This window comes from Penicillium concentricum (genome assembly GCF_028827145.1).
Source record: "Penicillium concentricum strain IBT 3081 chromosome Unknown utg000001l_segment0_segment0, whole genome shotgun sequence".
Classification (NCBI taxonomy): Eukaryota; Fungi; Ascomycota; class Eurotiomycetes; order Eurotiales; family Aspergillaceae; genus Penicillium; species Penicillium concentricum.
In genome coordinates, this window is record NW_026622754.1 from 1,277,365 (window position 1) to 1,301,183 (window position 23,819).

At 48.2% G+C, this 23,819-nt stretch overlaps 10 protein-coding genes across 10 annotated transcripts; 4 read left to right on the forward strand and 6 right to left on the reverse strand.

Moving 5' to 3' along the window:
- Positions 1–74: 74 nt before the first annotated feature.
- N7517_000494 (uncharacterized protein) lies at positions 75–1,334 on the forward strand (the record flags this gene model as incomplete). The annotated part of the gene is made up of 1 exon (XM_056718224.1): positions 75–1,334. The coding sequence occupies one exon, from the start codon at positions 75–77 to the stop codon at positions 1,332–1,334; it is 1,260 nt and encodes a 419-aa protein (XP_056582359.1).
- Positions 1,335–1,569: 235 nt separating this feature from the next.
- N7517_000495 (60S ribosomal uL1 domain-containing protein) lies at positions 1,570–2,632 on the reverse strand (the record flags this gene model as incomplete). Its single annotated transcript, XM_056718225.1, has 4 exons — positions 1,570–2,026; positions 2,144–2,321; positions 2,385–2,526; positions 2,627–2,632. The coding sequence occupies 4 exons, from the start codon at positions 2,630–2,632 to the stop codon at positions 1,570–1,572; spliced, it is 783 nt and encodes a 260-aa protein (XP_056582360.1).
- A 1,401-nt stretch (positions 2,633–4,033) lies between these two features.
- Positions 4,034–7,837, forward strand: N7517_000496 (uncharacterized protein; the record flags this gene model as incomplete). Its single annotated transcript, XM_056718226.1, has 10 exons — positions 4,034–4,276; positions 4,526–4,814; positions 4,868–4,981; positions 5,043–5,386; positions 5,427–5,822; positions 5,870–6,116; positions 6,796–6,972; positions 7,073–7,317; positions 7,390–7,455; positions 7,506–7,837. The coding sequence occupies 10 exons, from the start codon at positions 4,034–4,036 to the stop codon at positions 7,596–7,598; spliced, it is 2,214 nt and encodes a 737-aa protein (XP_056582361.1). The 3' UTR covers positions 7,599–7,837.
- Positions 7,838–8,262: 425 nt separating this feature from the next.
- Positions 8,263–9,607, reverse strand: N7517_000497 (Fic family protein; the record flags this gene model as incomplete). Its single annotated transcript, XM_056718227.1, has 2 exons — positions 8,263–8,268; positions 8,441–9,607. 2 exons carry the CDS (start codon positions 9,605–9,607, stop codon positions 8,263–8,265), a joined length of 1,173 nt encoding a protein of 390 aa, XP_056582362.1.
- Positions 9,608–11,081: 1,474 nt separating this feature from the next.
- Positions 11,082–11,321, forward strand: N7517_000498 (uncharacterized protein; the record flags this gene model as incomplete). The annotated part of the gene is made up of 1 exon (XM_056718228.1): positions 11,082–11,321. One exon carries the CDS (start codon positions 11,082–11,084, stop codon positions 11,319–11,321), a length of 240 nt encoding a protein of 79 aa, XP_056582363.1.
- A 482-nt stretch (positions 11,322–11,803) lies between these two features.
- Positions 11,804–14,245, forward strand: N7517_000499 (DUF3405 domain-containing protein; the record flags this gene model as incomplete). Its single annotated transcript, XM_056718229.1, has 1 exon — positions 11,804–14,245. The coding sequence occupies one exon, from the start codon at positions 11,804–11,806 to the stop codon at positions 14,243–14,245; it is 2,442 nt and encodes an 813-aa protein (XP_056582364.1).
- A 1,964-nt stretch (positions 14,246–16,209) lies between these two features.
- N7517_000500 (uncharacterized protein) lies at positions 16,210–18,602 on the reverse strand (the record flags this gene model as incomplete). Its single annotated transcript, XM_056718230.1, has 3 exons — positions 16,210–18,043; positions 18,109–18,514; positions 18,578–18,602. The coding sequence occupies 3 exons, from the start codon at positions 18,600–18,602 to the stop codon at positions 16,210–16,212; spliced, it is 2,265 nt and encodes a 754-aa protein (XP_056582365.1).
- Positions 18,603–19,170: 568 nt separating this feature from the next.
- Positions 19,171–19,497, reverse strand: N7517_000501 (uncharacterized protein; the record flags this gene model as incomplete). Its single annotated transcript, XM_056718231.1, has 1 exon — positions 19,171–19,497. The coding sequence occupies one exon, from the start codon at positions 19,495–19,497 to the stop codon at positions 19,171–19,173; it is 327 nt and encodes a 108-aa protein (XP_056582366.1).
- A 551-nt stretch (positions 19,498–20,048) lies between these two features.
- Positions 20,049–21,729, reverse strand: N7517_000502 (allantoate permease family MFS transporter; the record flags this gene model as incomplete). Its single annotated transcript, XM_056718232.1, has 5 exons — positions 20,049–20,691; positions 20,750–21,021; positions 21,075–21,175; positions 21,222–21,317; positions 21,372–21,729. Coding segments are annotated over 5 exons (1,470 nt in total), but the record flags the coding sequence as incomplete, so codon positions are not given.
- Positions 21,730–22,352: 623 nt separating this feature from the next.
- N7517_000503 (TauD/TfdA family dioxygenase) lies at positions 22,353–23,725 on the reverse strand (the record flags this gene model as incomplete). Its single annotated transcript, XM_056718233.1, has 4 exons — positions 22,353–22,509; positions 22,574–22,879; positions 22,932–23,418; positions 23,467–23,725. 4 exons carry the CDS (start codon positions 23,723–23,725, stop codon positions 22,353–22,355), a joined length of 1,209 nt encoding a protein of 402 aa, XP_056582368.1.
- Positions 23,726–23,819: the final 94 nt, after the last annotated feature.

Consider the following 23,819-nt stretch of genomic DNA (forward strand, 5'->3'; position numbering starts at 1 on the left):
GGGCGAAGTCTCCGCCTGGACTCTCCCATCGAAAAAAATACAGCTGCCTTACAACGTCACTCACCACCAAAGCCATGAAGAGAGTTGTTCTAACAGCCAATAGAGGCTCCCGGCCACAGGGCTCGATCTGTCAATTATGTCAATTCTCGACTTCAGCGCCCCGTCGTGGTCTCCCTATCGCGCGTTTACCCAGCACTCGACCTGCCTCCAATATCCGTTTACAGCCCCCAAAACGAACCGATAGATTGGTATTGGGCTCTCCTTTGCTTATTTCCCGACGATATGCATCCGCTACAACCACGAAAATAAGCTCAGAGGATGCAATCAAAGAAATTGCGCGGGATGCATCTGCCGTACATCAATCGAACGCGGTGGCCTCCAATGAAGTGGTAGTAAAATTGCTACAAAGATGCCAGCGGGTCGCCGAGTCCCTTGTCTCGCGAGAACGGGATCAAAGCGAGGGACCGTCAAAGGGCGAGAGCAGCGCGATCTCTTCTTTGCTGGACCTGGAGGAGAAGCAAACTGCCGCAAAGAACAAAGGCAAATCACAGTCCTCACAGCACCCGGACCCACGACTGGCAGATTCAGTCTCAGATATTGCCATTGCACTTTTGAAGGACGAAAAGGTCTTCATTTCGCCTGAAGCTCTGGCCTCCTGCACCGAGACCCTGACTATGCTACGACGGGCCGAGCACTTCCCCGAGATCTTCCACCTTTACGCCTACAAGCCCGTCCCAGAGGAAGGCAGCTCTCCAGTGAAGTTACTGAAGCCCAATCCCAAGAGTATCAACAGCGCCGTTCCGGCGGAGTTGGCTAACAAGGCTCTTGGGATCGCCATTGCACAGAAAAACCTCTCGCTCGTGCTAGCCATCATCGACAACACTTTCTGCGCCCCCGCTTTCCACCGCGCGAAGATCTTCAAGAAAGCCGGTGTCCCTCTAGTTGGTCTTGCAGCTGCCCCGGCTGCTTGCTATGCTCTTGCATCGTGGGCCGCAACATTCCAGAACACAATGGATCCGAACGTAGCGACTGGTATTGCGTTCGCCGCTACGCTGGCTTATGTCGGCGGTACATCCTCCATGGGTATCTTGGCTATTACCACGGCTAACGATCAGATGGAGCGTGTGGTCTGGATTCCTGGCATCCCTCTACGGCAACGGTGGTTGCGCGAGGAAGAGCGCGCTGCCATGGATAGAGTTGCTTGCGCATGGGGTTTTAAGGATCCTTATATGAGAGGCGAGGAGGTTGGCGAAGAGTGGGCAAGTCTTCGTGAGTTCATTGGTATGCGGGGCATGATTCTGGATAAGACCGAATTGATGCAAGGCATGGAGTAACTTGATTCCCTGCATGTGTATTATCAGTCTCTTGTTTCACACATAATGAGCCATGTAAAATATACAACTCGTTCAAGCTTTAGAAAACATCTACATTATACAGGTAAGATTACGATATTGAGATAACAAATTGAGACCGATCATGAGCTTCATATTTTTTTCAGTCGTAAGACTACATAAACCCAGTTCTCAGGCCCAAACTAGAATACACCGGCGCAGTTAAGCGACAGATAATCTAGTAGACACGGTGGGGAGGAGACATGGAAGCCTTGATGACAAGACTGCCAACGTTCTGCCAGCCCTTCTTGAGGAGGGAGACGAGGTAGTTGATGGCGAGCATGAGGTTGGCAACGAGGGCCTCCTTCTCCATCTCGACGTTACCGATGGCAACACCGAGGCACAGAACCTTCTTGAGCTGGAACTTGATGGTGGACTTGACGTCGGTGACCTTGGCGGCCATGTCCTCAGCGTGGGAAACGGGGGTAGGGAACTTTCCGGCCTTGGAGAGACCGGGACCGAGGAGACGGGGAATCTGCTTGATCAGACCCTCGGAAGCAAGGAAGGCATCGTACTTGCGAGCAAGCTTCTTGATGAGCTTCTTGTTCTTGTTGAGCTTCTTGAGATCGTCAACGGACATGGCATCGATGCTGTGGTGCTTAGCACGGTCAAGATCGTGCTGGTCACCAAGAATACTGTAGATTTCATCTGTTAGCTTCTGTGTTCAATTGACATGCAGATATCCTTCGCGGCTGAGCATCGTGGACGGATGTAAAATTTTGCGCGGGGCGGATTGTCGAGGGGAAACGCACCAGATGGCCATGTTGGGGCGGGGGACGGTGGGCAGCTTGATGGTGCCAGAGAAACGCTTATCACGCTGGGGATCGTAGTTCTTCAGGCCGATCTGAAGCTCAACGGTCTCGTTGAAGTTACGCTTCTTCTCATTGAGAGAGTAGTTGAGAAGGTTCTCGACATTCTGGCGCACTCCGGCTGTAAGAGACAAGAGCAGTTAGTGGTATGATCATCTAGGTGAGAGCATGAGGTGAAACGAACCGACTGTGATCTTGGACATGATTGCTACAGTCTTCCAAAAGAAGTTGAAATTCTTATGGTATGGCTCTGCGCTGAATGCTTGAGAAAAGAAAATGTCGAGGGCCGTGAATTTCTCCGCTTGTGGGTGTGGACTAGCGCTAGTCTAGATTAGGATTAGCGGTGCCCTAGATTTTCTTGCTGACTTATTTTATGGCCTGAGGCATTAACATGAAACAATCCTCCTAAATCTTAGAAAGACGTACATACATACGCTGTATGATTGAGGATAATGTTTATGGTTGCTTGAGATTATTCTTGGTTAGATCAATCTCATCAAGGCTGTCAAAAAGAACCTAGTAGCGCAACATTTCGCAGCGTCATCACGTTAACAGATCAATACGTCCACAGATACTTCACAATACCAATCATCGCATGAAACAACTGCCAGCTCGGTTTGAATCACAATATCGGTAGCCCTGCGACCTCTCATTATTGCTCGGCCGCCTCAACATTGCTGCTGCTTCGAGTATCAGCCGAGCCTTGGCCTATTACGCTTTTCCCGCTACTACATTGGGCAAAATGCTTGTCCACACTCTCAGCAGGAATGATCTCAAACATTAGATGAAACCTGGTGCTTGCAAGTTAATGGAGCATCGATCATGATTGTTCAGACACGCACGAAACGAAAAGTCGACGATGAGATCTGGACTGATACCAAGTTGGTGATTTCCCTTAGAAATAAGTATCAAAGTGATAACTAATAACTATAGACAGCAAAGCGCTTATGTCTCAGAGTTGAAAGCTACCTCGATTTATGTAGGTTCATTGCAGGATGTAAAATATCAAAGCATCGACCAGATCGCCCCGCCATATGGCCGACCCGCTTATATTGTATCGATCATTACTTTATTGTATATTCTATGGCATTGTTTATGAAAGTAAATTTATCATTCCATTAATAGTATTGTGTGGAGATGGTCAGAACTTTGATGTCATGTGTCCTTGCATTATTTTGCCTGGGCATATCTCCGATCTACTCAGCCACGAGCACGAGTCCATATTAGCCAGGTGCATAATAGTCCAGCTGAGCTGAATACAGTCATTTTCACAAGGCGCCCAATATTGCATTAATCATTTGATTCATGTATACTCACCTAGAAAGATCTTCAAGACTCATCATTACCACCTTCTGACCACGGCACAATATATATCGAACAGTCCCGATAACCGACAAATACACAAGCTTTTCCCAAGTAGACGGGCATATAACACCGCAACACCACAAGATGGTCACATAGCGATATATTTTAGGACATATTCCGACAGGGTGAAACGAACTCGACATGGTCTGCGGGGGTTGCAGATGATCGCAGCGCTTAAACGTGACCGGCGGCACCTGGGCGTCAGCCTCAGATGACTGGTCACCCTCTGCCCGCTGCCTTCAATTTAATCGAGGCCCCGGAGATTATTTGAACTTGACTTTCTGCTTATTTTCCCGTATACTCTGGGGGTTACGTTTGGTTATAAGGTTGTTTGTTTAGTTGCTTGACACCCGATACCCCCTCCTGACTTGACGGTTGATCGTTCGATTATTGGCTATTGATTTTGTGGCTTATTTACAAGACTTTCCCTCCAAATCCAGTGTCTGGCAAAGTGTGCTTTGCTTCATCATGTCCTATACAACAGACTCGCACGAGTCAACCGCGCCTCACGATTACTACTCAAGTCTTGACGATGATGGCTCACTTGTGGGAAAATTTGAGAGTATCGATGATAAGACGCAGTTTTACACTGCTATGCGCCGCCTTGAGGATCCTCTGACCCAAAATTTTGTGCTTGATTTCGGGAACGAAGAGGCATGGTGTGCATCTGATCTGGGCACCGACGAACTGAAACAATTGCTGAGCAAGCCGGTAAGCCTTTTTCTCACATTCAACTAGATTGATTGTTGCATCTATCCAATATTCAAGATCTGACATGGTACAGAGAGACAAGTGTTTCGGTACACGTTGGATGCAAGAACTACGTTCTCAAATTTAGTTGAGTGTATACTGATATCGCATAGTAATATATGGGCACCAGAGGAGCAGAAGGAAAGCATAAGGGTAGGATTTTCAACTTCATTCGCATATGAGCAGTAATGACTGACTATGCATTTCTAGGCGATTACCAAACACTATGGGGTGTCTGAACGACTACAGAGCATGATGTGCACGGAGCCAGCGCATCCTACACCCAAGCCTACACCTACACCAGTACCAACCAAAAGGTCTTCGCAAGCGCCCAGCATTGCGCCCTCGTTCGTACACGAAGTGGATGACCCGGAGAATGCACTCAAGCATCTCGCCGATCCGAATAAATCCCGCGAGTCGGCGTCATTCAAGAATCTCACCTTTTCACAAGTCACAGATCAAATCTGGCACTTCTCTTCTGTGGATCATGGCCCTCGATGTAAGTATACCACATCAAACTTGAGTCGGCATAAATATTAAACGATCCATCAGATACATGTATCGGATATAATACGTTGTTTGTGATTCCCACACTATCACAGCCAAATGGCAAAGATCTCCCGGATGGAAAACGGCTTTGGACCTGGCTGATCCAGTGCGATGATGGTATGAGCTGCAGGGCAACACCCCATTTCCCGGGTCTGGAGTACAGCCGCTGACTTTGCAGGCACGATAATCTCAATCCAAGAGAACCCGTTCCCAAGACGAAAGGCAGTGCCGATAGAAGAAGCCAAGCCAGTATTGGATATCGTGCGCAGGAACATCCGATTTATTTTCGCCGGCGTCTCCAGACAGCACTTTGCCATGTCCGAGAGCGAGTCGCTAATCACCATCCGGGTGCGACATTTCAGTGACCTCGGACCGGATCAAGCCAATATCAAGCAGGAGGATGGACCGAGTTTGCTCTTCTACTATATCTTCGATGACTGGGTGTCGAGTTATGGACTTATCGCAAAGCGAGAACACAAATATGGTGTTGCCTTGGAGGAATTGGTTAGTATCATCCTTGTGGTACGTTTGATGTGTTTTGATGATGGCTAACTCCGCACAGAGAGGGCAAATGCTCGATCGTCCGATAGTGGATTTGGTGAATGAGTTGCACTGGCTGGGTCGGCGACTCGCAGTTCTCAAACGATTGTATCAGAGTTATGAGCTTATCATGCGGCGACTATTGCAACGACAACGGATGCTCCGTGACGAGGCGCGTTCGGCCCAACCAGCCCCTCTAACGTATGGAGCCACGTTTGGCGATATGGAGTATGTAGATATGCGGCAGTCGAGCGTTGTGAGCAATACCGGTTATCATAACCCCAATGAGAAATCGGTCGGGGTGCAGCTGAGCTCGACGGCTGTGGCGCGCTTCGAACGGTTGGTTGATCGTATCAATTTGTATTGTCTGAGCGAGATTGAGAACTGTCTCAATGAGAAAGAGTCCTTGACGTTCCTGGTGGGTATCCCGGTCTTTCTTCGGAGAACATCGCTGACGTGGCCTAGAATTTCAACTTGATTGCACTCAAGGACTCGCAGGCTGTTGAGAAGCTCACTCGGATCACTATCCTGTTAGCGAAGGCGACGATTTTGTTCTTGCCGGTTAGCTTGATGAGTGCATACTTCTCGACGGAACTGATTGGCGTGAAGAATGGGTATACCAAGACGGATTATTGGGTCAGTTTCGCTGTTATCTTTATCGCATCCATCTTGCTCTTGACCGTTTTCGGTTATGCTAGCGATACCATGGAAGGTAAGACAATTTATCGGTCCATGATACGAACGTTCTTCAGAAATTCTCGAGAGAAAATGTCACGACGTCGACAATAAGAGAAATTGCCAATGGGGGAAATGTGGACCAAAGAGCAAAAAGGGTTCCAGAGGACGATAAGTGTCGAGCCTATCAGACATTGTGGGACCTGGGTCTAAGCCTGGGGGGCGACCTGTGGTATTTCACTTACGGGACCAACACGGTGTCCTCTTCCACCAAATACACATATGTATACTTTCTTATAGTTCATATAGGCAGAACTATTCTAGTCAGGCCATATATACTTGATAGAATTTGTAGAATCATAAGTTTTCTTTTCTAATCTCTCAGCCTCATTTTCTTAACGGTGTTGCGTGCTCTTCAGTAAACAGCTGACGAAGACTACCCACCGCCAACGGTCAGCGTATTTCTGCGTATTCAAAACGAAACCAAATTTCCCCTTCTGACTTCTCTCATATTCCCCTGAACTTGCATCTCATTACTTTCTTAAACCAACTTATACCTTTTTCTGCCGGTAAGTGGTTGATCCGGTTTCTTAACTGGTTGGACTTGCCCCCCCCTGGATCTCTGACCGACAAGTCCACAACACGTTTTCCAACCCCTCCGCTTTTCCCCTTTCACCATCCCCTCGATATCTCTCTGACCTATCCACCCTTCCCAGGATCCGAGGGTTATCTCGCTACCGACAATATGGGTATTACTTTCTCGCGGTTGTTTGACCGACTATGGGGTCGCAAGGAGATGCGCATCCTGATGGTCGGTCTTGATGCCGCTGGTAAGACCACCATCCTGTACAAGCTGAAGCTCGGTGAAATCGTCACCACCATTCCCACGATTGGTTAGTCCGCCTCCCCGAACTCCATCTATCGGCGACACCGTGATGCGCTCTTCGCAATTTCATAAGCCGTGATGTTATCTCCGGAAACTGACTCCTGCAGGATTCAACGTCGAGACTGTCGAATACAAGAACATTCAGTTCACCGTGTGGGATGTCGGTGGTCAGGATAAGATTCGTCCTCTGTGGCGCCACTACTTCCAGAACACCCAGGGTATCATCTTCGTGGTTGACAGCAACGATCGCGATCGTATCGTTGAGGCCCGTGAGGAGTTGCAGCGCATGTTGAACGAGGATGAGCTCCGCGATGCTATGCTCCTGGTGTTCGCCAACAAGCAGGATCTGCCCGTAAGAACCCTTTTGGATCGAGAATGGTATTTACTAGGAAATGGCATGCTGACCTCCCCCGCTTTTGTCTAGAACGCCATGAGCCCCGCCGAGATCACGCAGCAGCTTGGTCTTCAGAGCCTTACCCGTCGTGCTTGGGTAAGTGATACATCCTTGAATGTATTTTACAGGTTCACTAACCGATCTAGTTCATCCAATCTACCTGCGCCACCACTGGTGACGGTCTGTACGAAGGTCTGGAGTGGCTCGCCGATGCGCTCCGGAAAACCAACCGCGATTAAGGTCTATAATGCGAATTCGAATCGGACGTGTAGCTGGGTGAAGGAGAATACCGAAATCTGCAAATGATGGATTGATGATGACGATGGCGGGGAGTTCTTTGGCCACACATGACATTGATCTCTGCAAGGAAAGGGGTTCTGCAACTGGTTCGCTACTTCTTTTGTTCTCTCTTCAAACGGCTCTTTTTCCTCTACGCTATGCTATTAGCCTCATTTGTTTTTCTTCTCTTTGGCATCGCCACTCCCAAAATTGCTTCTCTGCCTTGGAACCCCCAGAGATCTGTATCACTCAATTGTAAAATCTCAGAATCTCAAATTGGGAAAGGAGAGAGAGAATAAGAAAGGAACAAATGAGCAGAAATTCGAACTTTCTATCCGTTTTCTATCTATTTTCCTACTGTTTTCATATGGACTGTTTTCCTATGGCCGCATTAGGAGACCTGTAGGGCTGAGTCGGGTTGAGTAGATTTCAGTCCGGGCTGGTCATCACGTGACTATATACACTATTTTGGCAGCCATTCCAAGGTGGTTTTAGTTTTGGTTAAGCCAATTAAGATCATTTTGCCAACTGTTCCTTTGAACGAACAAGAAAGAAATTCAATAGATAAGCTGTTCTAAGGTGCCATAAGGCATGTAAAGTGTAACCTCTCAGAGCATGTGACAATTACATCTACATAGTGTAGTGGGGAGTGTGCAAATAGTGTTTCTCTATTAGAAACTAGCAAATTATAAACAAAATAAAAACAAAAACAAACAAAGGGTATCGAGGAAACAGATTGCCTTGTAGACCAGCAGAACTTGCAGGTAGATCTCCGACAAAGACTCCACAAAGGCATAGTTACCAGTTTTCGCATGCTATTCTTCACATGGGACATGACATAACTTCCCAGCTCCCTATGCATGATAGGTTTTTCCTCTTCGTCAAGGTCTCCATATGTATCTTCTAGCGCACTTCCATTGCAGACGACTTCCATATACAGTGAGCAATCCTCATGGTTGGTACCGATGCACACGAGAAAGCCTCCGAGCTTGAGGAGCATGGCGTTCAAGATCATTCGACACATCCGGCCATTGCCGTCGAGGAAAGGATGAATGTTGACAAAGATATGGGTGTATTTGGAGGCAATGGCAACAGGATCAATTGTGCTTTTGCTTAGGGCTTGCTTGAGATCGGACTCAAGCTCACAGATCATTGCCTTCATCTTGGAAGGCACGACACTGTGGTGGGGAAATTGATGGAACCCGGCACTGACCTCTTCCTTTCTGTACATGCCACTGTACTCCTGCCATGGTGTACCTGCCGTGTTGATTTGATATGTCAGAATTTTGTGTGTTTGCAGGATAATTTCCTCGCTGAGATCTTGGTCATTATTGCACAGCTGACCAATGATGTAGTGGGCAGCCTTGGCATGTTGTATAATCTCATAGCGGCTGCGCAAAACTGCAGAGGTGTTTGAGGGGAGGTTCTCCCGTAGGAGCTTCTTTTTCAATTCCAAGAACTCTTCGTCGGTCTCACCGATGTCGTCCGGAAGGTCATCTCCACGAAAGATTGCAATGCATAATTTGAGCGTGATGTTCAAACCATTGCCAGCTCGTTCAATAACATTGGACCCATAAACCATACTAGCCAAACAGTGGAGAATATGGTCCTCGAAAGCAGCCTCTTGACCCGCGGTGAGCTTCTTGTCAAGAATCCCGGCCAGTTGGTTTGACAGCAGAATAATTTCCGGAAAGATGGTGTCAGGGTCGAAGTCGTTGCAGCCAATCTTATAGTGATAGGCGTCGTCCATAGAAACTGTAAATTGTGCCTTTTTGCCATTGATGCTTTGTGGCGTAATTGTTCCGTGACCAATGTGAAGAGTCGATTGCATGTATTTGCGAAGATTTTTTGCAAGGTTAATCTTGGTAGATGGGTGTTTCTTTTGAGAGGCAGAGATAGGCGTTTCAATCGGAAGTCCTTCAAAAACTTCGAAGAGACTAGCCCGTTTGTGTTTGTTTGGTGAAGTCATATTGATTTTGGCAAACGAAGTGAAAGAAAAGTGAGGTGAAGTTCTGCACAAAAGCAGTCGAGATCTTATCAAGATCTGAGCAGAAAGGAATAGCTTGACTCATTGAGGACAAAGTGTTGAAGGCAAGTAGGAAGAATAAGATGTTCAAGAACGGGATGGTAGATTAATCACGATAGTTGAAAGAAGACAAAAAGAGATAGTAGATTAATTAGGGTGTTTGTAAGAAGAAAAAAAGAATTGAGAAGTGAGAAGTGAGGGTGGAAGTATAAGTCTGGTCAACATGTGCAGGTAAACGGGCAAACAGTTCCATAGATTGATGTTCCAAATTAGGCCTAGTAATTTTTCGGCCTCTACCCGCTTCTAAATAGGCCTGTACCTCCCCGAGTACGAAAATGGAGATACTAATAGGTACATGGGAAGTGCTAGTATTTACGCTAGGCACCAGAGTATAGGCACCAGCGTCGCAAAATACGCCTTAAGGCCTAGATAAAAAGGTATCCATTTTGACAACGGTTGCGATCTTTGCAAAGCTCTCAAATCCCAATGCCGGTCCTGCTTATTTCACAATTGTTTCTTGTCAGAAGGGACTATGATGAAGTGCATGGTACAAAGTGAGATTGATTGAATGGTTGCAGAAGCTAAGTTCTATTCTGATATCTCCACACGCAAGTTAATAAGTAACTCTGATTTCATATTTGAGCCTACACTATCTACTCGAGGGAGTGAAGAATATGGTTCTGTCAAGTTTTTAGTCTAGCACTCAGCACTTAGCTTTAACAACCACTCAATCAATCTCACTTTGTACCATGCACTTCATCATAGTCGTAGCTTCGTATTTGTAGAAAAATCAACTCTTCTTCTCTCCTCTCCTCGCTCTATCAATAGTAAAGCGGATCTCGACTCGGCGCAGAGCAGCAACTATCCATGGATGATTGCTTAGATTGCATCGAATAGATTTGGTTGGAGAAGCTGGGCGATGATGAGCAGAAAGTATGAACACAGTCAAAATAAGGTTGTGACCAAAGCTTAACCTTCCAAGAATAGTCACCTATGCTCTTTCAGGTCTTTTTAATGGTCTTCTTGGTGGTCTTCTCAGATATTGATATTAGCAAGACGCTGGCTAGCTATGGCGTTGACTCGCTCACCTGGGCATCGCCGTCGAGTTACGTAACATACTGGTCTTAAAGGTCGCTGCCGACGTTTCTATCTTCATAGGCCATGTAAGCACTACCTATGTATGGATATATCCATGGATGATACACTAGACAAGGGATCTCAGGAAATTGCGTCTTCGCGTAGGCGCTGGAATTGATGTCCCGCGAGCTTAAGTGCGACAAAGTTGACGCCGAAAATACCCCGTGGATGGAATACAGTGGCGTCTATCGATCACACGAAGTTATGCGGGCCTGCATGCATTCCTCCATCCCTCCCTCGTGCCATCCAGAATGAAGTCCATGTTCCGATTCTCAACTCGATGTTGCTGAAGTTTGGGACATTCATTGTATTCCAAGGGGCAGATGGACCTGACCAGTCAATCTATGAGGCAATCGCCGTCAATGGAGGAGCGCTGAAAGATTTGTATGGAGACGCCGAGGAAGAGGAAAAGCCCAAGTTGTACACCCAAGTTGTACAAAGAACTAGCCCGTTACGTTCTGGCTCATGCGAAGAAGGGTATGGACGATTTGATCAGTGCCGTGCAATGAATTTTACATAGGGAATGGACATATTGCAAAGCCCGATATAAACCTATAAAAAGCCTAGTAGAAAAAATAAATTAAGAAAAAAAAACAAGAATCTCCGCTAGGGCTTGGACCAAGTCCATTTGAGGATGCAACTGCGTAATCCCTTTCTTGGACAACGCCAACAGTCTTGGCACCAAAATACCGGCACTTTGGCCTTGTTTATCCTTTGTTTTGCATGTTATTATTGTCTTTTTAGGCTGTTTTTGATATTCGGACAGTTGTATTCTCTGTTTACCTCTTTTATTTTACCTCTATTAAGTGACACAAGCCTAAGCGCCCCCCCCATTGCCTGGCCGACGATCAACACACAGTCGCGTGCCTCTCCCTCCCTCCAACAACCACCCCTGATTTGGGCAATATTGGATCGATTTTCTTCATTTCACTTTATTAGATAGATGGGCGATTGAGTGATTTCGGACCACAGTCATTCAATGTTGATATCTTGTCTGACATCATGACCGTCCAGGCGAGGAGGCACTCCGCAGCGTATAAGCCTCCATCACCTTATAATTCACGAGATACAGACGTCGAAAAACAACCTACCACCGGCCGTCACACATACCACCACCACCAAAGCGATGACCCCGATTCCGATGACGAGTCGCTGGACGATAATAATGTCGCGGAATCCTACCCGCCGCCCCTCGTAGCTGGCGGCAGTCTTCGCCGCCCCCAAGCTAGCGTCGGCTTTCGTGTGCCCCAACGGATCATGCGCTGGCTCTGCTTCGCCCTTTTCGCTACCCTCGTCCTCTTCATCTTCACCCTCTTCCGATTTACACTCTCCAGCTCCGCTTCAACAGTCGCAGTCGATCTGCCCAAAGTCGGCGGCACACCGAAGCCACCACAATGGGAGAGCTTCCCGTTCCTCAATCGCTATCAGGGCGGTATCTCTTCCTTGGTTCCACGTCCTGATAATGTCCCCGAATACCCCGGTGATGGCTCCGAGGACATGGGTATGGGGACGGAACAAAGCGACGAGAAGAAGGAGCAGGAGCAGGACGCCAAGAAGGTGTCTAAGAGGGATTTGGCCCCAAACATGTTGAGCAATGTGTTCAACCCTTACCCTGACTACCACTCGCCGGAATACATCGGGAAACACGGCGAAAAGCGCGAGTGCTTCCTCAATGCCGAGAACACGCTACGGGTTCCGTCTCTCCAAAGCTACCCCGGAGTTCCAAAGGGCTTCCCGGACCCAGCGCTAGGCTCGAATACAATGTTGGGTATTCGCGACGACATGTGCTTCGATCGATTTGGCCGATTGGGCCCATACGGGCTGGGATACGGGGTCAAGAAGGGCGGCACAGGCGCGGGCATGGACGGTCATCGTGACGGTGCCGACCGTGTGTGGGAGGATGTCCCGCCAGTGGATTTCCGACAGGTGGATTGGGCTGCTGCGCAACACCGCTGTCACGCGGCCAACCGCCATCGCTTCAATGAGCTGCCGGAGCCGCGTCTCAATCGCTTTGTTTCTATGCCAATGGGTATTCCCAAGGTGAACATCCCACCACCTGCGGAAGATACCCGCAAGGAACCGCCCACGATTGGATCTGAGCGCCTTCCGCGGACTGCAGTGGTTATCCGCACATGGCACGACTTCAACTATACTCCGGAGGACATTATGTATATGCGCTCTGTCATTTCAGAGCTCTCGCTGATGTCCGGTGGCGAGTATACTATTCACTTCTTGGTCCATGTCAAGGATACCAACCTGCAGATCTGGTCTGATGACGAGACATACCAGCGTGTGCTTGATGAGGCGCTGCCAGAGGAGTTCCGCGGCATGGGAACTCTCTGGTCTGAGCCGCAGATGGCCCTGATGTATCCGGGATTGGAGGAGACCATGACTCGTGGTTTGCCAATCCACGGTGTCTACCGCAGCACGTACATGCCCATGCAGTACTTTGCTTTCCAGCATCCTGAGTACGATTACTTCTGGAACTGGGAGATGGATGCACGTTACACGGGTCACTGGTACCACCTCTTCGACAAGGTCGGCGAATGGGCGAAAAAGCAGCCGCGAAAGGGTCTCTGGGAACGTAACGCTCGCTTCTATGTCCCCTCAGTCCACGGCTCATGGGAAGACTTCCGACAGATGGTCCGCGTGCAGACCGAGAGTGGTACCAACTCGGCCAACAACATGTGGAGCGCCGTCAAGGGTGCGGGAGGCAGCGCGCGGAGCTCAATGCACCAGCAGGGCGACAAGTCCATCTGGGGCCCCGAGCGCCCCGACGAACGGGACATCTTCGAGGTCGAGGGTGAGGGAATCCCACCCACAAGCATGGATAAGGACCAGTACCAATGGGGCGTGGGTGAGGACGCCGACTTGGTCGTTTTCAATCCGCTCTACGACCCCGAGGGCACAACCTGGCTACTGCGCGATGATGTGACAGGCTACAACAAGGAGAAGGGTATGCCACCACGACGCACGGCAATCATCACCGCTTCGCGAATCTCCCGTAAACTGCTCACCACCATGCACCGCGAATGCAGTCTCAAGCGTCACAGCATGTTCTCGGAGATGTGGCCCGCGACCACCGCGCTGCACCACGGCTTCAAGGCTGTGTTCGTCCCGCACGCCGTCTACCTCGACCGCCGCTGGCCCACCCGTTATCTAGAATCAGTGTTCAATGCCGGTCGCAATGGAGCTTCTGGTGGCGCTCGTACGTCCATCTTCGGTGATCGTGAACACAATTTCCGCGGTACGACCTGGTTCTACTCTGCGGGCTTCTCGCCGAACCTCTGGCGCCGCTGGCTTGGTCTCCGTGTCGACAATGACGGCGGTGAGCAGCAGGAGCTGGCTGGCGAGGGCCGCATGTGTCTTCCTCCTATGCTATTGCATCCCGTCAAAGAAGTCAATATGATTATTGACGAGGGAGAGAAAGCAGAGGACCGCTGAAGAGAGCTATGAGTTCTCTCGGAATTGCTGCAACACGCATGCAAATCATTTGGACTTTCCTTCTACCTCTCTGCCATCTCCAGGATTCATGTACGCTTTGGGGTAGATGCTTATTTGTCATTGGTTCTCATAATTACTATATAATGCCCCCCTTCATTCCCCGGTGGCATAGTGTCCCCACGTTTTGGATTCCCGTTTCTTTCGCGAAAAAGGCGTTCCCATGGCCTGGATGGCCTGGCATTATGGCTCACGATGCATGGATTTTCCCTTCTAGTCTAGTCAAATAGAGGTTCGCTAGAGTGTGATCGTTTGCTTTGACTTGGGCCGGAGACTTCCAGCCTAAGAGGGCTATTTTGGTTATAAAAGTGTCCCTTGCACATAATTCCTTTTGGTTTTATTGTTGGTTCTATATTGTAGAACATGAAAATGCCGCTAAAAATACAAAAAATGCCATAAAAAATGCAACCCAACTCAACTATCCGGAAACAAAACCTCACTCAATTCCCAATCCCCTTCACCATTAGGAACACCCCCATCCCAACTCCCCCGTCCTTTGTTAGGCGAAACAACCTCGGGAAAATCCTGAATCAACGCCAACGGACTATTCGCCACAAACTCAGCAGGTATAAAACAAATACTACACTCATACTCCCCATCCCCATCAACCGAATATTCAAGACAAGTCCTACAAACCCGATGTCCACACTTCGTAAGCAAAACTTCAACAGTCTCCCCATCCTGCACACAAGTATGACAAAAATGCGTCGGGAATCTAATTATCGGCTCCTGAACCATGCGACGCTCAATCTCGGACGCAAGTTCCTTTCCCTTTTCGACGCGCGCACGCAGAAGTCCCGCTTTCATGCGGAGGGCGTCCATGGTGGTTTCATTGTAGGGGTTGTTGTTTGCATGTTTTGATGGGTTTGGGTTTGGGGAGGGTTTGTGCAGGATTGGGACTGGTTCGAGGAAGATTAGGGGGCGGAATCGGTCGGATAAGGCGCGGTCTTGCATGCATTTTTGTTCGAGGAGGCAGCGACGCTGGATTTGGTGGTTTAGTTGGTGTGTGTAGATTATTGTGAGGGTTTGCCAGGCGCGCCATTCGGAGATTGGGTCGAGGGGAGTGACGGTTGGGGGGGGACGGGGTGGTTTTGCTGGGTGACATTGTATTGGATGTGTTGTTTGGGATTTGATCAATGCATATGAGGATTCATGTAGTTGAGGTGTGTGGCGAAGATGTAGATTGAAGTATGTGGTATGTGTTCTTCACAGCCCTAACTTGGGTTTGGTTGGAATTGTAGATTTGATTGAAATGAGGCTGTTGAGATCTTTATATTCTTGGAGAGATAGGTAGTCGAGGATATGTTGAAATAAGGAAATAGGAATATATAAATGTTGAGATGTTTGAATCAGTAGAGAATCCAATGTTCCAGACAATCAACAGAAGATATCCACCCCCGGACCAAACTAAGCCTCGATCTACATGTAGTGATTGGCTAGATCATGGTTCTTTGCCTTATCCAAAGAGATCAAGAGTCCTATTCTCTGATTAAAGCCCCATTCTCGGTTACTATACCATGGATGTGCTGTACCATATCGGGGACCCCGGAAATCTGTTTTATTGTTGAAGGGAATGGGGGAAGCCTTGGTAGAGATAGATTAGAGATAAATTAGAGGTAGATCGAAACCGAAGAAAGTGTGAAAAGGTTCTAGATGGCTGGGAGACCAATATTCGCCATTGCAATCTCATTCTGATAGGTGACGATTACATTGGGTCTAGAACCTCACTGTGGATATTCCCTAGTTCACTTCTATCTAGATCACAATTTATCTTACAATTAAAGATTTGACAGCCCTATTCTAAGCTTTTGATCCACTATGGTCTATTGTGCTGCCGCCCTATATTCCTAATCTCCCATCCGTCCGTGGCTCATCCCCGGACACTCAAATATCTCATATCGGGTCTATCAATCTCTTACGTAGTAATAGGAATTCCCTTTGCTTCTTACACCAATATTATCATCCAAATCATCCTCAACACATTCCCAGGACAAGATGGAAACTCCCTTGAAATGAAAAGTGTACAGATATTCGACTCCAGAACCCAAATCAATGCCCTTGGCGGATATCACATACTCCCCAGGAATAGTCTCCCCATCGATTTCCTCTCCGCGGAGAGGCGTCAACTCCCAAACTTGGGTAAGTTGATCAGCTGACAGCTTATCGGTCAAGCCCGATGACCAGATCTCAATTCGGGAAGTGGCAATATCAAATCCCGCTTCTGCTAAACGCATGAACCGGGTATTGTCTTGTATAGGCTGTTCCCGCCCGGTCGAGTCCACATATGTCTCCACAAAGACATACTCCCTGTCATACACCGGGCTAGTGGGGTACCGCGGGTAAAAAGCTAGAGTCCCAGATGTTTCGCGTCTGGTACCACCTGCTGTTTGCTTGGAAAACTTCCAAGTCCCATGCAGAGCCCGAAATATAGCCAACGCTGCGGCCTTCTGTGCTACCTCGTGATTGGGGACAAGAGCGTCGCGCAAAGCACTCAGTGTCCTCTCCACCTCAGTGTCTGTTGGAATATCGCCATAGAGATACCTCGCTGGAACAGCAGGTCCAGACCTGTTGTCGCCTGTTTGCAATCCCGAACGACTAATATCCAGATCCATGGCAAACGACTCCATCAATCCGACATAGTCGGCCATGGGGAACTGACCACGGGCTAGATCCGGGTGTGCCAATCTGAGACTGCGAAGGCTTTGCTTCTGGTCATCTGTTTCGCAGATCGCACTGTTGTTCTCCCCACTCCATAGTTTTCCGAGGAACCGCGCTTGCATCTCCATCACGCCCCAGTACGGGCCGCGGTAGAAGCCGACGAATCCGACATCGGGGATTTCAGAGCGGACGGTGCCTCCCTTGTCGAGAATCAACGGCGAGAAGGGATCTGTCTTGGAGTATTCAAGGGTCGCCAACACTTCATCCGGTAGCAAGGAAAGGGACTTGTATGGTGTGAATCCAGTGGCCATGATTATCGCTGCCACATTCTCTATCGTCTTGGTGGCACCATCGGGCCCTTCGTACTGAACTGAAGCTTGTTTAGTATCCGGATCAGAATGTATAGAAGTCACCCGGCCCATCGATGTTTGAATCGCTCCACATCGGACGAACTCGGCGTAATCATTGCCTATGGCGACCCATGGTGGCTGGGGTCTGGACTGTTCGGGGTCAAGCGGTATGTGCATGTGCGCGTATTTCTCATAGTCACTGCCAAGCAAGGAGTGGAAGTAACTGCTCATTTTGACCGCTCTTTCCTCTGGGATCGGACCCAAGGTGTATTCTATTGGACCCGGCGGTCGGCGGCCCAGGTCATACATGGCCAGGTCCAACGGTAAAAACGATGGACTCCCGTCGGGAGACTCGTGGGGGAGATAAGTCGGTAACGTCCAGAAGGGTCTTGAATGTACATGATGCACTTTCCTCTCTTGGGTATGTGGGATTCCGTTTGTGGAAAGTGCAGATGAGGATTGGTGGAGAGCCACGGCAGATGCAGCTTCGACGCCTGACATGCTGCCGCCAATGACAACAACCCGACCATTCGCATCTTTGTTATTAAAAAGCAGCTGCTCTCGTTCATGATGGAGCGAAGAGCTGTGGATGATTTGGCCTTGGAATTGGTCTAGACCAGGTATATTTGGAATATACTGCTGGGCAAAGTATCCGGATGCAATGACAATCAGGTCGAAGTCTTCCGAGGACACTCCATCATCCAGTAATTCTTCCGGATGAGTTTTCTCCGCACTGTATATGGCTGTGAGTCAACATCCAGCTCGAGTCCAGCAATACACGAGTAAATTCCAATATACCTCTTCTGAACCCACTGAACATTCCATTTCACATCACCACCCTCAACCTTCCGTATAATTCTTATCACTTTACACCCCAGCCTAAGCACATGGGTTGGAACATAGCGCTCTGCATAACAGGCCAAGTACTCTCCAACCTGTGTCGCCCGAGGGAAAACCGGAATATCCGAGTCGGGAATCACAGACTCCCAGGCAAGATCTGAAAAAGCAACCGTGAAGCGGCTGAGGTTGGTCCGCATTCGAGGGTCTAGTGTAACCGGGGGGCCATTGACCCGATTGGGCGAAGGATGGTTTGACCACAGACCCCCGACTTTGTTCTGGCTGTCGAAGATGATTGGAGAGAATGACCCGGGTGGGAAATTATGAAGCAGGGTTTTGGCTGTGACTAGACCTGAGGGACCGGCGCCTGTGGGTGTTAATGTAACTCGAATATACCTGTAGAACTGTGCCGGGGGGTTTCTCGACTCACCGATTATTGCTACTTTTTTGGACATCTTGGTAGGTTTCCAATATAGAACTTAAGGCGTTTGTTGACTTTCAATATAAAATTAATAGGCAGATTCGCTAGACTTACCCCGCTTATATCCACTTGGGAAACAGCTCGGGTCTCTTTCTATTTTTATATTTCCGAACGTACATGGGATATTTTGAATACGATGTATCTTATACAGCAATTACAAGTTACAATATAATAAACATGGACTTGGGTTAACCTCTGTTATACCCAACACTTTAATTAGACATTATACATCAAGGTACTTCATTATGTACATTCCAAAGTCCAAAAGGAGAATACTTTCAACACAGCAAATGATGTGAACGCCAAGCATAACCCCCAGCAACCAGGGCGTGGATTTCCCCCATGGAGCAATCACGGCCGATCAATCTCCCCCGAAGTTCACTTTAGTGCGAGCATTGACTTTCTCGTATTGGCCGGACATACTGAAGTGCGGGGGAAAGAAGTCGAGAAAAGTTCGAGAAAAGGCCTAACGCAACTCTGTCGCATTGACATTCACATCCTCGTCCTCGTGCCTCCCATATGGGTTTGTGTAATGGGTACATTCATCCCGAGACTTGGCGTAACCATTCAGTGACTTGGATCTCTGGCGAGTTTAGATTAGGTCGGTAGGCTTCGTTGCACTCTTGTTCTGTGACAAAAGTGTCGACGTTTCTCCGAGTCAAGGGGATTTTGTATTGGTTCTTTTTTCGGAGGAGTTCTTTTTCCGCGAAGGCGGATGGCGAGAGTTTGGATAGGGTGTTTCGAAGTCGTTTGATGCCACCGGGGACAGAGCGTGAAACTTGAGGGGGACCGAATGGATTGTCGGTTCTCCATGAATCTTGAGAGGTCTCGGGTTGGAGATGCTTCCGTGGAGACAGTGTTCGCGACATTGTGGGTTGGATATTCGCAGCATCAGAGGTGGTTTTAAGTGTTTTAGAAGAGAGGAATCGGATTTGATGAAGATTATAAAGTAATTGGCTGGGTATCCATATCTTGTATCTAATTCCGCGGACCCACGGGGTTGTACCCTTTTGTCGATTATCATTGGACCTTTTTAGTTCAACCCGCTATACTTCCCCCAACTTTTCATGGATCAGATTCTTACTGGGTGCATGTATAGAGCCTAGGCTGATCATTGCTGGGGCTCACCGGTTGGGATTCGAAGGATTTTCCACTTCACCAGTGGCCAAAAGCGAAAAAAAGAAGACTACGTCATACCGGGAAGGAGATGCCGATCGAGTCATGGCGGGTCTTGGCCTTCAACTGGCCAATAAATATCATTTTGACTAAAAGACTGTTCTTTGGGACGAATAAGAAAAAAGAAGTCAATAGATAAGCCATTTTAGGTTGCCATAAGGCGTGGAAAGTATATAAGCATGTGACAGTTATATCTATACATCTATCTCTGTATATTTGTATAGGAATCCAGGTTCAATTCCCTTTAATAAGTAAACCGGAAACTAGGATGATCATCCCCAGCATTCTCCAGCTCCTCTTTAGGCCAATGATACCGATGATCCCTCTTACCCTGCTCCCGCAGACGATTTTCACGGTATACATATCCAAAGAAGATCATACACGCCACACCACCAATCCAAATCATCCCTAGACTGACACCGAACCCAGTTGCATACGTTGGTGCTTCCGAATTAAAGAAAACATTACTAGCAACCAGACCGCCACAATTACCAAAGCCGATCTGCATAGCTGAGGCGATCGATTGCTTGTAGTGCCCAGCCATGTTGTTACTCACCCAACCCAACAAGATCGGCTGCGTCATATATCCTCCGCCTGTGATTGCGTATAGGGCGAAGTATCGGGCACCGACTGGCACCGACTCTTGACAGATGAGAATAACGTATCCAATGGTGGCGATGACACAGCCTGCCAATGTGAAGGCGAAGCGATGGCGGAGTCGGTCGCTGGCGAAGGCTGTGGCTAGTGCGATTGCTGTTGCGACGATATAGATTGGGATACTCATCACTTGGGCTCGGACGGATGTCCAGCCGAGTTGTCGGAGGATGGTCGGAGTGAAGAAGGAGGTTGCATAGCCTGTATTCACAATTCCAAAGTACATAATAGCACTAAAAGTGATTCATTGTCAGTGGAAAGGTTTGATGGAGTAAAGGCACAAAATCTTACCCAAGATAGATTTTGACATCTGAGAATGTGCGCTTGATTGCTGGCTTGTCGAATCGATTCATTTGCGCTTCACCGCGGTCTTCTGATAGACGTCGAAGCAACAAAGTACGCTCTTCGTCATTCAGGAAAGTAGACGTTTCCGGCCAATCGACGATGAGGAATTTGGCAGCAATTCCAGTGAATACTGTAAGTAGACCTTCGATGATGAAGATCCAGCGCCAGCCGCTGTATCCTCCGACACCATCCATCTGGGCTATTCCATAGGCGAGAAGCTAAGAGTGGTTCAGTATAGAATCAACTTTTTACTCATCACGGCAATACATACTCCACTGACTGCACCAGCCATAATACTAGCGCTGAAGAAAATATTGAATCGCCATTGCAACTCATGGCGCTTATAGTACATCGCAATCAAGTAGATGCAGCCTGCTAATGTTAGCACTAGTGTTACCAAGGGACAGGGCTATCCAACCTGGCATCAATCCAGCTTCAAACAAACCCAGCAAGAATCGACATGCAACGAGGGCCCCGAAGCTCTTTACGACACCTTGGCATGTTGTAACAATACCTAATATCATCAAGGTCAGTCCCAGTACCTTCATCTACATCGGTTGAAACATACCCCAACAGAACATAATCCCGCTCAACCACCAAGATGGTGATACCTTTTTCAAGAAAAGATTGCTAGGAACCTCGAAAAGAATATAGGGAATGAAAAAAATAAATAAGGCGATATTGTAATCATGTCCCGTCATGCCCAAGTCCTTTTCAAGACCCTGCAGTCGCGCATTACCGATATTAATACGATCAAGGAAAGCGAGTAGAAATAAGAACATGAGAATGGGAACGACATGGAGGTCGAGTTTTCTCAGAAGTCGTTTCTCTGCCGCTGGATCTATGTCTGGCATGGAAACCGTAGACTTGACATCCTCGACCATCTCATGGTGTATTTTTTCCGAGTCCATTGGGGATATTCCAAGTACTGATAGGCCTGAAATTGATACAAGCGGCCACCAGAATGATTCAAAGATATGATGGTGAACAAGCTCGTTTTAAATATATTTGGTGATATGTATCGTATAGTGTCGAGCTGGGGAAAATCCGGGGCCCCGCACTATGGCATTGTGTTGATTCATTCCGCATTCTTTGATCGCCGTCGGTATGTTGTTCCGCCCCCAGGGATGCCAAGCATGCACGGTTTGGCGCCTAGATTGGTGCCCATCTTGGTATATAGGCTTGGCTTGGGTTACACCGAGTATTTGGAATGGTTGTTGAGGGCTGTGCGCTTGCGAACCTCTTCACCGGGTTAGAGAGGTCTAGACCGAGCTCTTGATGTTGCATATATTCAACGGCCCTACTCCGAGAGCGGGGTATTCTTCTATCAGGATTTGAAGTATCGAAATGTCAAGTTATGGCTAGTGAAGCCGATCCTATTTATGGCGGAATGGTACCGGAATGATACCGCATGTTGCCGTGCAGGCTCCTCCGAATACGGACAGCTCAATGGTTGGAATAACCGATATAAGTATAGCCGAATATTGAATTCAAATGCTAACAGTTGACTAGAATATGAAATTATCATGTTATTATATGCTGTTGAACATCATGCTCCCACATTCTTGCGAATAGCTGGATCCAATGGGAACGTCTGCTTATCCTCTGGAAGATCATCGTAGACTATATCCCACCGGTCCTGGAGTTTCTCGGGTGTTTCCCATGCGTTTTCAGGGTCTCGCAGCCAAAGTCTCAACAAATGACGCCTAACACAACCACACCGTCAGCATCTTCATAAAGCGGAAGCACGTCCGAAAGAAAAGAACATACTCTTTACCAGGCTCGTCTCTAAACCAATTCCGCGCATGGAAAATGCTAAGGTTATTCACATATTGCACATCCCCTTTCTGGAAATCCAGAGCGGCTCTATGCTCTTCTGCCAAGAAGTGCAAAGCGTCCAGTGCCTCGGCTTGCGCTTCTGTGATAGGAGGAATATCCTTCGATCGGGGCTGAGCCCCAAATCCGGTGAAGTATCGTCTTGCGTACTGAATTACGATCCTGTCAGGGGTAGTAGCAGTGGCTGGTTGGTGGTATAGAAGTGGGCGGAGACTGTAGGGTCTGACCAGGTTACCGAAGCTAAACAGCGTTAGTTTGGAAATACGCTTCCTTGTCACTCGGTGATTCTTACCCATCCATTGGCCAATCCTCAGACAAGGTGTGAATAATATCGGGTCTTTCCTTGGCCAGAATGTTATACACATGCCAGCTGCTAGAAAGATAGCTTTCTCCTGCCTCTGCGGCTCGGTTCAGACAGAGGAGTGAGATGATATCGCCAGCATCAGTGTGAAAAACTTGCTTATCAGCCGTGTTCGAAGGCGCAGTGATAAGACCCTTGTCGACCTTGTCGGTGAGGTCTCTGATATGGGATAACATAGGTGAAGTGCCATCGGCCAGTCGGGCTTCTTGCTGACGTCCTCTAATATTACCGATGTGGGAAGATACACCAGCGTAGATAATGACGTTATCTTCCCGGGAGTAATCATCGATGCGCAAACCTCGGAGAACGACGAATCCTCGGCCGGTGTGGATCTCCTTTGAAAGATCCCGAAGAGCAGGCTGGAGGGTAGGTATAGGGAAGGTTGACTGATTGATATGTCCCAAGGGAAGGTTGAGAGCTGTTAGGTCAGCAATGTGACCTTAATACTGCGGTCATAATCACCCACCTTTGAAGCTCTTCAAAGCAGCGTCGAGTTCATCCAGCTGATCATCGTTCAACTGATAAATCCAGTCATCCCGCTTCTCAACATCCTTTCCTTCCCAGACCAGTGGTGATACCAACTTCTCCGGGAACCCTACAGGAACAGTAGACTGCAGGGTCTCAGTCTCCTTTCGACGACGGGTGCGCTCCTTGTACTTTTCATATTCAGGGTGATACTGAATATCGGGCTGAGTGGGTACCGTGATAGTCTGAACAGTGGACATATTTGCTATACAGAAGACTAGTGGTAAGACAGTAGATATCAGACTTGAAAGGTCGTTTAAATAGCACAGACTGATCTGCTTTGCGTGGTCCAAA